We start from the raw sequence: 15,206 nt of genomic DNA, 5'->3' as shown, positions 1-15,206 counted from the left end.
GTTTATACTTTGTTAGGGTGAATCTGTTTTGGTTACATATTAGATTTAGGACAAATCCTTAGTCCCAGGATAAGACTTTACTCCTGAGGCATAACTCTTAGTTTTCACTGGAAAGCACAAGGTGTTTATGAAGTCCCTCTAAATTTGTGAAATTCAAGTTCCAATCTCTGTCCCTCATGTGACAGACAGCAGCTGAAATTGCTGTTCAACTTTTTCAGATTTCCAGCTGTTATTTTCTACCAGGCTCCTTGGGGTTTCCCTTGAATATGCACATTGCAGGGATCAGGCAAGGATTTGAAGGAAGTTTATGTGCATATTTGGTGTTTTGCCCATAGCTCCTTCTTTCTGAGATTTCTACCTTCTGACTCCTTCTGAGACCTCAAACCAATATACAACCATGTATTTTGTTTGAGTTCTAGCCACATCATACTGCATAGATTCTTAAGTAACCACAGCTCTCACTAGCATCATTCACTTCTTTCAAGGACTGAATAACTTTCTCCAGCTTTTGCCACTTTTTGGTCATTCTCCAGTGTGTGTGTGTGTGTATTATTTTTTTGGTCCAGATTTATCATTGATAACTGATACAAACTACTGTACTACTTACTCTTGTAATTGGAACTTCATCTCACTAACTCTTGCTGGGTTTTCTGCATGGATTGGGTAGAACCAATCATTAAGTCATGTATGTTGATCCTCAAAACCCAAGAGCATGAAATTTCAAATCAAAGTAGTCTAACTGTATAGACCTATTTATTTTTTACTTCAGACTCAGAGTTCTTGTTGTTCAAGCTCCAAGTTCAGTATTCCTGTACTGAATTGATTCTTTTGGCTACCTATACATAGATATTTACTGACAAATACTGTGTTCTTTTTTTTTCTGACTTTGACTCTTGATTTCTTTACATTAAGTTCACCTCAGCATTTCTCAGGGTTAGAGAAACATGGTATTTGGCTTTAATTTTCACTGAATCCTCCTGGCCAGGATTTCCTGGAATTGTTCCATGACTATTCCAAGTCTTGATTGAAAACTGTGGCTGGAAGGGATAAATGGTAGATTCCAGGTGCTACTGGTTGTCCCCAAATGAGTGCTGATCCTGGAGCGAAAAGAAACACAATCCCTTGCCTGCTTTGGGGGGTATTTTTAGAGTAGTTGCAAACACATGACATTTATCTTGAGAGGTGGCCAATATTTTAAAAATAGCTAATAAAATATATTTATAAAAGTCTTATTTCTCCATTATAAAAAAAGACTGGGCTCACTTCATTCCATTTGTGCTATGGAGAGTGCTTGAATATGGAAGAAAAACTTTTTCTGATCTCGCCCTGTCAGTCATAATAACTGAGCAAGTCTTACATTCTTACCCAATAATTTTCATACACTGATCTCTTTATTTCTCCTTACAAACACTAGGAATTCTTCAAGCATCAGCCTTTATGTTACATTATCCAGATAGTCTTTGATGAAAGACACTGAAGAGGATTTGAACTGCTCTAGTAGAATGTAATATTTTCAGCAAAAAATCATTGTCTTATTATCAAAGTAGTTAACAGTTAAGAGAATAGCCCTTGGAGTGAGACACACTCAACCTTAAGTCCAAAATCTACCACTTTCTGTGTAATGTTTGGATTTTCTACAACTTCCTTTAAGTTATGCAAGAGATAAAACTAGTCCCAGACTCATTTGGTTGTTGTGAGCATCAGATACAGTAAGGCAGACAAGGTTTGCAACAGTTCCTGCAAACAGTTTCATCGTTGCTGTTATTTTCCCCCATACTATAGGCTCAGTAAACAATTGCCTAAATAAGTACTTGTTGAACTAAGTGCTATTCTGGTGGAAGAGAAAAACACACAAATTACAAAGACAAGTTAAGAGAAAAAAATAATTATAAGTTTGGTAAAGTAATGATAAGTTATGTAAAGTAGCATGGAAAGAAAAGAGCTAAGAAAGAGAATTAAAAAGGGGGTCTGTGTTAGATAGGACCAGCACGGAAGGCCTCTGAAAGGAGATAACATGTAAGCTGAGTCTTTAGAGATGAGAAGGAACTAGCCACACAAAAAATGAGGATAACAGCATTCCAGGCAGGGACAATAGCACTTACAAAGATCCTGAGGCAGACATGCACGTGAATTTTCTAAAAAGTAAAAGACCACTAGTGTGTTGGGACAGAATGAGTAAGGTCAGGGTGGCACTAGAAATGATCATACAGTAGCAGAGGCCAAACACAAAGTACCTTCCTTATAGGCCAGAGTAGAGTTTGGCCTTTTGTCTAAGTACAAAGGGAAGGCACTGAGGGGTTTTAAGCATGGGAATGACAAGATCTCTAGACCTACTCATCCATGACTCACAAAACAAACTGAAGGAGGAAGGGTAAGAATTTCTGGAAACATTTAAAATGATGCTTAGAGAAACTACGTATAAATGCATAATAAAATATTTTCCATTATGATTTAAGTTATTGATTGCCAACAATCAAAAATCCTTTTGGGATAGTTAATAAAGATTTCATCCACTGCTCTTGCTTCTTTCACAACTGTCATGAATCCCAAGGGATACTGTGACCCACTTAAAATGGAGGACAGAGAAGAGAAGTAAATGTGCTAGGCAGGCAGGGTTAGAGTTACTGAGTGAGGTGGTCATACTTGACAGCTATGAGGGCCCAGAATAGCACATGTCTGAGCTGTGTGGACCACATTACATGAAAGACGACTTAGAAGATGCTATGGGGTAGATTTCTTACAAAAAGGAAGGGCAAGATTCTGGCATAAAATTGGTGAGACATTGTGAGATGCTCACATTCCAACACCAATATCATAAGGAAACCTAAAGAAAATTAATTTATGTATCAGATAATTATCTTTACAAATCAAGCTACCCTTAGGTTAACAGGTCTTTGCCACTATAAGCTTCTTCCTGGAATACTAGGGTTTATCTTCTCTTGAGGCTGCTTCATTCCCTTCATATTCCTTTTTTTTTAATTGCTTCATATTAGTAACACTCTCGGCACTAATTAAGACCACTGCCATTACTATAATAAAGTGTTATTTTCACATGACACATTGAGTAATTAAAACTATTTCCTCTCTTAAGGAAATTTATTCCCAAGGAAAACTTATGGGTAAGTGATGGCATGCTCATATTCCCATTACCTGTTCACTGATGACAGGTTAATTTAAAAGTATACATAATAGCTGAGCTTTCGGGTTTTTTTGTTTTGTTTTGGGTTTTATTTAAACAACAAAACAAAATTATATTACTATGAGATAGTATGCACCACAAGAACAGCTTTGGAGTTAGTTTTGACTTTTTCTCTTCGAGGATAAAGAGTAGCTTATTAGATGTCAGCTATAATGTTCATAACAGCTAATTATCTTTCATTTCGCAGTAGCTATAATAAGAGCAAAAATGGTGAATACCTACTGTTGCCAGGTAACTGCATCCACTGTGCTTCCTGCCACCTTCATGAATCTGTACAGAACAGAAAGAACAAATAAAATAAGCTGAGGTATAGATTAGGCCAATCCTTGGGCTAAGAGTCCACAGCCACAATCAAGGTCTATCCAGAGCTACTGGAAGTTAAACTGTACAGAAGGTGAAGGTAAGGATACTTTCAGCTTTTCACACATCCTTTACCATCTGGAAATCAAGACCCCAATGCAGCATGCTGTCTATGTCTGTCTTCCCAAGCCCATACCTGATGGTTTCCACATCACTTTCCCCATGCACAAAACTTCTCTCTCTCATTTCCTATTCTCTAAGGACTCTGAAATCTGCTAGGAAACAAATAAACTCTAACATTTCCCAAGGATGGTGACTCAATAGAGCCTTTGAAAACCTCAGCCTTCTGAAAAGACCATGCGAAAACCCAATTTAGTTATATAAGCATAAAGCACTTTCAAATATGCCCCAGTAATGGGCTGCCATACCTGAGTGTAGTGTGCCAGAAACCTGAGCACCACACAGAGAAATCTTTTTTTTAATGTTTCAAGTTTTTATTTAAATTCTAGTTAGTTAACATATAGTATAATATTAGTTTCAGGAGTAGAATTTAGTGATTCATCACTTACATATAGCATAGAGAAATCTATTTCTGAAGCAGCTAAGCAGTGTCATCTGACATTTACTCAGCTTAAAAGAGAAACCAGACCTGTTTTCTTTCAAAACACACAGCAAAGCCTTGTTACTAGTTCCCCAGCCTCCTATGCTCCTGGAGGTTCTACCAGAACCAAAGAGCTGGGAGGAAGCTCTAAGGCCCCACAGATGCCGCAGGGTATCATAAATTGCAGGTCTGTGAATAACTCAGTTATCTACCAACCTCCATTCTCCCCATCCTCATGTTCTGAGGCCATGTGCTGCCATGGCTATTGTTACTATTTGAGAGAGTTACCGTGCAGACACGGGAAATCAAAAGGAATATCTCAGGTCTTTAAGACCTTCCCTTCAACCCTGAGACCCTGGAAGAGAACTTTTCTACAGACAGAAACAATCTTCCATCAGTATTTCGTAACCAAAAAACTCTTCCATTAGGAAGCGAGAGGGTGTTTTGTCAGGAAGGTCCTCTCCTACCCTGTGCCGGCACAATCTTGCAGGCAGACACACGGCGAGGGGTTGCCAAGTGCTGCCCAAACGGAGGCTCTGCTTTGCCATGATGTGGAAAAGTACTTAATTTTTGCAGGATTGGAAGTGAGAGAGAGGATGCCAGGACTGCTGCTCAGCATAGGAGTGAAGTTTATGAAAGAAGATGAAGAGGAAGGAGAGGAGGGAGATGGGGGTGGGGCAGGAGAAAGGGAATGGGAGAGGAGAAGGGGAGGAGAGCAAGGGCTAAGAGGGCACAGACGAGAGGAGAGGAAGGAGAGGAGAAGCGGGCAAGCGTGGCTCTTATCCGTATGGTCTGGTCTTTTTTCTCCAGCACCATTCAGCGGTCAGGAGCAATACGGGAAATGGAACATAAGGATGATCAGGAATGGAACTGGTTTGATGGGCAAGACCAACACGTAAATGGAGATTGGAGGGAATATAACATATATTGAGGACCTACTTAGTACCAGCCATTCGCGTGTTATTTCTTATAATTCTCAAAACGGTCTTGCTTAGGAAGGTGGATATTATTGATTCCATTATACAGATTACTGACTTCCCCACTGGCTAGAGAAGTAGTGGCTCTAGATGTCCCAAACAGCCCATTTTTTTATGGAGTCAGGCCACCCCTCCTAGTAGCACTCCTGGGGAAGCAGGGCATGACCAGGCAAAGCAATAAATGCCAGCCGGAGTATTTCCAAAATAGAAGCATTTTATGTAAAACTGTCTTCATTTACATATAAAAAACCATAATAAAAATAACACTGACATTTATAGTGCTCTATCATTATAAAATGCTTTCAGCTTCTTATATGTATAATTTCACATAGTCCTCAAAACAACCTGGTAGGTTGTAAATACTCTTAATTTATAGTGGAGGAGGCTAAGCCTCGTGGAGTTTCTAAGACTTGCTCAAATTCATAGAGCTAGTGTGGACTAAACCCAGGTTCTCTGACTCCAAATCCGACCCTCTTTCTAGGATCCTATGCTGCCTCCAAGCTGTTTTCACTGAGGCCCGGAAGTACAGTACAACTCTAAGATGCAAAAAATAAGTTGAACTTTTGCCTTGAGAAAATACTACCAATTCATCCAAAAAAGAGAAAAAAAGGCCTGAGCACCTTTGCTTGTTGGCTTCCTCTCAGACTTGAGCATTGCAGTGCCTATTTGTAAGAGAATATGCAGGGTATCAAGGTGACTGACCCAGGGTCTCTGCTACATGATGACCACCATAAAAAAGCCAAGAAGAGAGACATGGAGACAATCAGCTATCAGAGTTTCTATGTGCTATATTACTGGTACAAACTGACTGCTCAGAGATAGCAGTCAAGGGAGCAGTTAGCTTTATACCCTATGGTGTTAGAAGAGAGATAAACATTGAGAAAAGCTTCACATCGCACATGACACTGAATTTGCACTGAAAGAAGTGTAAGATTTTGTCATAAAGAACAGGCAAAACAAGGTAGAGTCAAGGTGAGTGTGTTCTCAGGAGTCCATCTTGACTGGATGTCAGGAGACAGGTAAGGGTATGGCAGGACGTCAGACTGGTCAGGTCACTGGCTGCTAGGCTGTGATGCTAACAAGTCTGGCCTTTATCCCTTAATAACTAGGTACAAGTCTAGCTCCTATTTATCTTTGTATGACTAGTACCCAACATAATTTGCAAAATACAGCTGGCTCTTTTCATGTATATTTGTTGGATTTATCCTGTTTTTAAACAAATGAGGGGAATCAGATTTGAGTGTCAGGAAGATCACTCTGGCTGGGTAAAGCTGAAACATGCTGGTGTGGACAAACTGGTAGGAGATGACCGCAGAGAGAGGGGATGCTTGGAAATGTGAAAATGAAAAAAGACCCATTGAGTAACACTGGTGGAGCACTCAAGAGGATTTGGTGCGTGAGTCTGAGTTGGGCAAGAGGCAAAGAGAGGAGCCCAAAGTTCTAATTGTAGTAAATGCCATTGCCCAAGATGGGTAACCCAGGAACAGACTTTTGATGCTGATGTTGGTGAATGTATTCCAATCTTCTTGAATATGCCTTAAAGAACTTGAAATAAATAGTCACTGATGATAACAGCTATGCATTTAAAAGAAAATAAGGAGGAAAAAAAATCATTAATGTCCTGCTTGGCTAAAAGGGTCTGGATAGGCAATTAAGAACACATCTAGGGGCGCCTGGGTGGCTCAGTTGGTTAAGTGACTGCCTTCGGCTCAGGTCATGATCCTAGAGTCCCGGGATCGAGTCCCACATCGGGCTCCCTGCTCAGCAGGGAGTCTGCTTCTACCTCTGACCCTCCCCTCTCTCATGCTCTATCTCATTCTCTCTCTCAAAGAAAGAAAGAAAGAAAGAAAGAAAGAAAGAAAGAAAGAAAGAAAGAAAGAAAGAACACATCTAATTTGGTGTCTTAAAAGTTGGAAACTGGTTCTTTATGGTACTATAATCTGGAGATCCTCATATGCATTGGATAGTTTGTTCTGCTATAGGTTGATAATTAAGTTCTTAAGTAACTTTCCATTATTAAAAGTAGCATTATAAAAAGAATGGGAAAACTAGAGTTAGGAACATTTAAAGTAAGGCTAATGTTTTCTCCCCCCACACCCTACCCCACATGCCTCAAAGAAAATCCATAAAATCTATAATTAAATATAAAATAGACTGGACCCTTATATAGAATATTATAGTTTACAGAGAAATATTTTAAAATTGAATACAGGAAAAGACCTACCATGATCCTGGATAGGAAAATCAATTATTCTCCCTAAACTAATTTATGGGTTTAATGAAATTCTAATTTAAAAAATCCCAGTAGATATTTTTGAAACTTTACAAAATCATTCTAACAATCATCTAGAAGAAGCCAAGAATATTCCTTAAAACTGGAATAATGAAGAGACATTTGTTTGATCTACCATATATTAAAATATACCATAAAACCCACAATTATTAAAACATTCCTAGGAACTAGAAAGGAGATCTTAGGAACTCCTAGAGAGATTAGGAATTAGTAAGGAGAGCTATGGAATAGATTTTTTTTTCAAGTTACATATAAGAATTTATTACATGGAAAAGAATTTAATATATGAAAACCTGAAGCATTTCTTTAATGATGTTATGTGATTTGTGGGTATTTGGGGAAAAAAATTAAAGTCAGATCCTCACCTAAGATTGTATTTTGTGTAAGAAATCAAAATAGTAAAATATAGCTTAGTTTCATCACATTAAAAAATATCTCAATTACAATTTAATACTTTGAAACAAATGATATTATCTTCTTAACTTTAGTAGCATATTGAAGCAGTAGAAAAGCTGTTTTAACTTTGAGGAAACACCATTATTAAATATGTATTCACATGAAAATTGCTATAAACTACATTCTTCCTTTTTCCTTCTTAGCAAAATGATGAAACCAACTTCAAACATGTGGAAGCATTTTTACACTTATTCTGAGGAGGAAAAATCTAATTCACAAATAATGTCAAACAAAATATACATTTCCAAATACTACCAAGATGACCAAACATACCCTTGTTTTTTGAAAAGTGTAAAAAATTGACCTCACATGAGTGAAATGTTCTGTTTTCAGAAGTCTTTGACATTATTTTTTAAAACTAGAAAAAGAGAAAACAACCACAGAAATAACACATAAAGGAAACCAATTAGACAAAACCCCAAGGAATAGACACTACAAGTCAATGAGTTTGGGGGTTTCTCCCCACCCCCAGGCTCCTTCCTGCAAATTAGGGCTCTCTATAACTCCCCTGTACCCATATCATTTCTATCCTTTCTTTTTTATATCTATATTGGCAACGTGGTAGACAGCAAGTCCAAAAGATCATAATTTTCTTTGTTCAAATCTAACATTGATGGATTCCTCTGCTCTCTAGTTCTGCCTGTTTCTCAGAAACTGGCCCAAACCACATAAATGAATAACTTCAACACAGCTGCAGAATGCTCCACAACAGTAATATTAGAGGTGGAAAAACATGCACACAGACTAGTGCTGTCAAGAGGGAAATACCACTGGGAAAGTGAAATTCTGTTTAGTGTCTGGTATTATCCAAGGATTTTCAGCCATCCACTTCCATTCTAATCCCTAGATTTAGGTCTATGAATGTACAAGTAAAAGATGACCCAGCATGTGAATAACAAAAAGGGCAAGATCTTGGTTTTCCAAGGTTGGATGTCTCCATACCTGAGTTATGAAGACAGAAATCCTGGATGATTATCCCAGAGAACAGAAGATGTCTGCCCTCATGCTGACATCCACTCATGCAAAGAAGGGTAAGAGAGGGAAAGGGCAGGGACTTGTATCAAAGGAAATTAGCTAGTGCCAGGCAGACATTTCAGTATTGGGAGATCTTTCCCACTGAAGCCAATCTGCTGCTATGGAAAAGAACAACATATCCCCTTTCATGGTGAGAGTTCCTTTTCCTCCCCCAAGAGATCCCAAATCTGGGAGAATTTCTTTCCTTTGTTATCCACCTGCACATATGACGTATCTGAAATATTGTTGAGCCTTCTCTCCCAGGGCATATCACAGCTCTCTCTTATAATAAGGCACATCTTTATTCACGGTCTTTGGGGTTTGGTTTCTACTGCTGGACCACAGAATGCAACCCTAAAAACTGGATTCTGAATTTTGCTCCCAGGAAGGAGGATAAATCCTTCACAGGGAACTGGATGTCTAAATGAGTACAAACGTCAATAAGAGAGTGGTAGTCTGATCTTTTTCTCCTTGTCCATAAGGAGAACTTTGGTCATGTAAGTAGCATGAATAAGATGTGATAGCTATTCTACACAAAGCCTAGGAGAAACCTGTGAGGAAATTATTCATCTTGAGTTACAGCAAACCAGGCATCTCCCATTTGGTCCAAAGCCACCTACTTTTCCATGGCTAGTTATATATTGAGCTATCTATACTAGGTGCTGCACAGAACAAAGGATATATTGGTACATCTCTCTCTCTTTCTCTTTCCCTCCCTCCCTTCCTGTCCCTTTCGCTCCCTCCCTTCCCTTTTTCTCCCCACCCCTATTTATATATAATATTACATTGGCAGTAAGCTGATAAATAGCATGGCTATATATTCATTGACTTTAATAGCTAGTGCAGTTCTCTGTTTAGGCTTCCCTTCTAGCATACTATTCCCTCAATTTGATAGATTTATAGAGTTTTAATATACTGGAATTTGAGATGGATGAGATTCTTCAACCAATCTTTCTTGCCAATAAAAATTACATCCATGAAGTTTAATTTAAGGGCAAGAAGGAAGAAAGGAAAAAATAAGTTAGCTACCATGTACTGATTGACAGGCATTTGGTGAGTGGTTTACAGAGTGTACAACCCTGTAAGGTTGTATTATCACTTTCATTTTATAGATGAAAAAACTGTACTCAAGATCACCCAGGTAATAAGTTGCAGAGCTGAGATTCAAACCCAGTTCCGAGTCTAAAGCCCTTGTTTTAACCATGCAGAGATAACAAATTTGCGATGTTTGTAGTGCTGTCCCCATTTTCTGACCCCATAGTAGATATTGGTAATCTCACTATTGTCTCACTAATCTTGGAATTGACCTATGAATCCTTCTAAAGACAGGGTACCAGGCACTATTACCTGGGTCTGGCCCCCCAGGATGAAGCTTATTTGCTGCTAATGGGGAGTTAAAAGGAGGGAGGCTACAGGGCCGTGTTTGGCATAAAATGGAGGCAGATGTGAGATAATAATACATAAAGGACAAAATAAGTTTGCTTGATTAAAATGAAGGCAAATAGCAGGGGGTGGGGGATGATGAGAGAAGATGTTGAAACAGATCTGGAAGGCTATGGCTGGAGCTGAAAGGTGCTGGTTAGGGGAATATTATTATAGACATGTCTTGACAGTCTAAAAATGCTCCTGAGGAAGTCAAAAAGACTTGGATTCAAGCAAAGAAGGCTATAACTGACCGGATATGATTTGCCCTGGCTGTGGAGCCTGATGGGAAGGAGGAAAAATGCATCAAGATGTCAGGATAAATTTCATATGTAAAACTGAACTTTCCAAAAGTTCAAACTTTGGTATGAAGCTGGGTCTAGGAGAATTAACACTGTGGAACTAAGGTGGAAAAGGATTATATTTTTTCTAGTATGCTAGACCATGTGGCTTTGTTAAAAAATGAAGATTCAAAAAAATAGCACCACAGAGTAGAAAGACCATGGATCTAGGAGTCAGAAAGATACCTGATTTAAGACTTGGCTCCACAGCTTATTAGCTATGTGGCTTTGGGTACATTGTTTAATCTCTCTAAACCATTTCAAATGGAGGGAATAGCACTTATTTCTTAAAGGCCTTGTGAAGATTAACAAGATAACGTGCATGAAGGAACAAGGTTACTTCCTGGCATACTGTTGGCATTGAATAAATGTGAGTTTGGTAAAAATTTAATATCTGTGCACCTTCATTCCTTGATCTATAAAACAAAGATAATAAAACCTGCTCTGCCTATATTACAGGGCAATGGTTCTTATGCTTTGGTGTGCAAAGAACGCCATGGAGTTGCTGTTCAAAAATCCAGTATCTAAGTTTTATACCCCCACATTCTGGTTTGGTAGGTCTAGGCTGGAGCTTAAGAATCATGCTGCATTTTTAAGAAACTCAACAAGTGCTTCTAATGCAGGAGGACCATGGGCCACACCTTTGACAGATTCTGATCTTAGTAGTGCCTCGTAGGGTAGGCATTCTTGAAATAGAGGGTAGGGTTCTCAGGGAAAGTAGAAGAAGAAAAAAAATGAGAAAATAAATGGAAAAAAAGAAAGTGAGGAAGAATATCTGTGTCAAATCTAAGTCTATGTCCCAGGACTCCAGTCTCCTTCTCCAATGTTCTTTCTAACCCCCATTTGACTTCTCTGACATTGGAGGAAGAGAGAAACATCTTCATCATAATGGCAATAATTGATGACCTTGGGCTTGGGGAAAGAATTAGGTTGTTTCTCTAATCAGGAAAGAAGTCCTTTCCGGGGGAAAAAAAAGCAAGTTTAGAAGTTGTAGTCACTAACACAATGCTTAGCTAGGGAGCACACCCTTGCAGTAGCCAATGCTTCCCTGTTAATGAGTACTAAACAGCTGCTGGGGGCCTTTCCTCTCTAGAGGCAGAGATGGAAACTCTTACGAACTAAGAGGAATAAATTGTTCTCTCCTCCTGTAGCTTGGTCAAGTCATATAACTCTTTCACAGTTGAAATAAAACAGAACAATTACTAGGAATAACATTGTAATAATTACTCTGTACACCAAATTGTCCCCAGCTGTGCATTTTCCCACTCCAAATGAGAATGTGGTGGTTTTTACACAGGAGGTAGAGCTGTGATCACCCTCATTATCCTGGCATGTTATTGTAGCTAATCTTTCTAGTTCCTATATCTACTCGATTATCTAAACTTCCCGGAAAACTACATAAAGTTATATACAAAAAAAAAAAAAAAGGAAAAAACCTGCCTTTTCATCTTTGAAATACACTTATTCTTCTTAACAATTGTGGCTGATATTCCTTTATGTGTCAACTGTGCCAGGAACTGTGCTGAGCCCTTTATTTCATTTAACTCTACAATAAGCCTAAGAAATAGGTAATTTAATCAGTCCCATTTTACAGATGAAAAGACTGAGATTTTACAGACATTAAACAATTCCTCAAGATGACTTAGTGAGTCACTCTTCTAGGTCTCATCTAGTTGCGAAGTGCGTGCTTTTCACCATCCTGCTTTTTCCCCAATCCTACTCACTACAGTAGAAAACAGGTTGTTGTTATAATGTCTTTATGGAGGAGGGGACCCATGAAGTAAAAAATATATATGGCCCATAAAAGTCATAATGGGAGCCAAGCAATAGAAACATAGAGAAGTTTCCACCCTTACCCACCCATACAGCCTTCATTACTATCTATGCTTTAAGTACAAGTGGAGTCTATAAATCAGCATTAGGCTTAGTAGAAGAATTAGACACAACTAAAAATAGAAATTCTGGATATAAGAATGATGAATCACAGACCTGTACCCCTGAAACAAATAATACATTATATGTTAATTAATTGAATTTAAAATTTTTTTTAAAAAGGAAAAATAAATAAATAAATAAATTTGCTTGGGGCACCCGGGTGGCTCAGTTGGTTAAGCATCCGACTATTGATTTCAGTTCAGGTCTTGATCTCAGGGTTGTGAGATTGAGCCCCTGTGAGGCCCAGTGCGGGGCGTGGAGCCTGCTTAAGATTTTCTCTCCCTCTTTGCCCCTCCCCGCCCAAGCCCCCCAGCTCAAGCACATGCACTCTCTCGCTCTAAAAAATAATAATAATAAAACAAAATAAAAATAAATTTGCTTGTAAAAAAATGAAATTCTGGATATGAAAAGGAAATTTTTCTCTTTCTGGTTTGTAGACCATTGAGCATATAACATACATCATGCGGTCTGCTGTGATGGAGGAGGCCATTATTTGCTGCCTAATTGTCTTCTGCTTTTACCTTCATTGCCCAAATTAGAATGTTTTCCACAGCTCTTTCGGCAGCCATGGGAGCTAAAGGCCTTGTCTAGCTTTCTGTTCTAACACAGGTTCAGGTTAGAATATTCCACTAACACCTCTGTAGAATGTTAGGATAGCTTCCATTTTTCATTCAACACATTTGAGCACATGCTATGCATTAGGCTTTTTGCCGGCACTGCATATATACTGGTAATACAACAGACATACTTCCCACCCTCATGGAGTTTGTAATCTTTAACCAACAAATAAACATACAATAAATACGTAGTTTTATATGCTGACAAATACCAAAAAGAGAACCAACAGAGTGTGTTGATAGAAAATTACTTAGATCAGTTACTCAAGGAAGGTCTCTGATAGATGAGGAGAAACCAGCCATGTGGCAAGCAGAGAGAACACTCTGGAAGGAAGAGCATATGTGAAGGCCCCCAAGTAAAGAGAAGCCTAGCACATACCAAGCCAGTGAGGTGTGAGTGAAATGAGAAAAAGGGAAAGCTAAAGAAGATAAGAATGAAGAGCTAGGCAGCAGTCAGATTATTCATGGTAGAGCCTTGTAGATATGGTAAGGAGATTGAATTTTATTCTAAGAGCAATGAAAAGTCATTAGGAGTCTTTCACAAGAGACTTATGTCATGTGAATTGTATGTTTGCAGAAGATGGTAGTGTATAGATTAGAGAGGGCAAGAATGGAAGCAAGTGCACTGGTAACAAGACTGTTAATGGGGTGCAGGTTCCGAATTTTCCAAATGGTAATTCTTTTGTTGTTGTCTACTATACCACCATCCCTCCCCCCAAAGCAGGGTTCCTATTCCAGGTTGTCCAGACATGTTTGCGGAACACTAGTCTTTCAAGATGGTCTCTGAAAATAAGACTCTGGTCAAATAAATGTAAGAAATTCTGCATGCTAAATCCCCTTCTTGGAGATTCAGAATGTAATGTATTAAAGGTGCCAGGAAGTGTTTCAGAACATTTGTGTATCCCAGTATTTCTCCAAATTACTGGACCATGGAACGTTTTATCCCCCTCCCCCAATATAATGTTAATATCCTGCAAAACTGATATTCTCCAGAGCACATTTAAGGAAATGCTACCATAAGTCTTCCATTGTTCTTGGTTTACTGAGACCCCATTTTTCCACCTCCCTATCAATTATTTCAATGGTTTAGACAATATTTTCTGACTTCACCTATATTATATGATCATATCAGCCCTTATATGACTTATTTCTTCTCTCCATTTCTACCATCTATTTTCTGTCACTTGTCTCTTTACTTTTACATTGTAAAAGTTGATGAAATTTTCCTTTGTTTCAGTAACATAATTTTCTTCTTTGTTTCTGGATCTGGATCTTCTATAGCTGTTGAGTATCCTGAAACGATCCTCTGTATCAGTAATATTTTATCTCAAATTTTCTTTCTCTGTCTAAAGCTCTGTGTATGGAAGATTTTCTCTTCCAATTATTTTATTGGACTCTTTCTTTTAAGAGCTTTTTGGAGATATGATTCAATACAAATTTATTTAAATGTACATTTTAAGTGTGCAACTCAATAGTTATTTATGGAGTTGTGGAAGCACAACACAATCTAATTTAGAATATTTAATTTCAAAAAGAAACCCTGTACCTATGAGCAGTCACTCTCCATTTCCCCACAGTCTCCACCAGCCCTAACCAATCACTAATCTACTTTTTGTCTCCATAGATTGTCTATTCTGTTAATTTCATATAAAGGAAATCATACAATGTGGGGCCTTTTACGACTGGCTTCTTTCAGTTAGCATAATGTTTTCAAGCTTCATCCATGTTGTAACCTGTATTGGTATTTCATTTCTTTTTATTGTCAAATAATATTCCAATTTATGGATATACCACTTTTTATTTATCCATTCATCAGCTATGGATATTTGGGCTGTTTCTACTCTTTGGCTATTATGAATAATCCCACTATGAATATTTGTACACGTTTTTATGGACATACATTTTCATTTCTCTTGGATATATACCTCGGAGTGGAATTGCTGAGTCATAATGGTAACTCTGTGTTTAACCTTTTTTGAGTAATTGCCAGACTGTTTTCTGAAGCAGTTGCACCATATTACATTCCCACCAGCAGTGTATGAAAGTTCCAG

General features: G+C 38.3%; 1 protein-coding gene across 1 annotated transcript in view; it reads right to left on the bottom strand.

Annotated features, from left to right (window-relative positions):
- HPSE2 (heparanase 2 (inactive)) overlaps positions 1-15,206 on the bottom strand; it is a 681,364-nt gene that overhangs the window by 223,427 nt on the left and 442,731 nt on the right. The window contains exon 6 of the mRNA XM_025880833.1: positions 3,422-3,469. Within this exon, the coding sequence (XP_025736618.1) occupies positions 3,422-3,469 (48 nt within the window). The remainder of the gene's footprint in view (positions 1-3,421; positions 3,470-15,206) is intronic.

This window comes from Callorhinus ursinus, unplaced genomic scaffold, assembly GCF_003265705.2.
Source record: "Callorhinus ursinus isolate GAN/ISIS: 27379988/994484 unplaced genomic scaffold, GSC_fseal_2.0 scaffold20, whole genome shotgun sequence".
In the NCBI taxonomy this organism is placed as follows: domain Eukaryota; kingdom Metazoa; phylum Chordata; class Mammalia; order Carnivora; family Otariidae; genus Callorhinus; species Callorhinus ursinus.
This window is presented reverse-complemented; position numbering and strand designations above follow the sequence as displayed.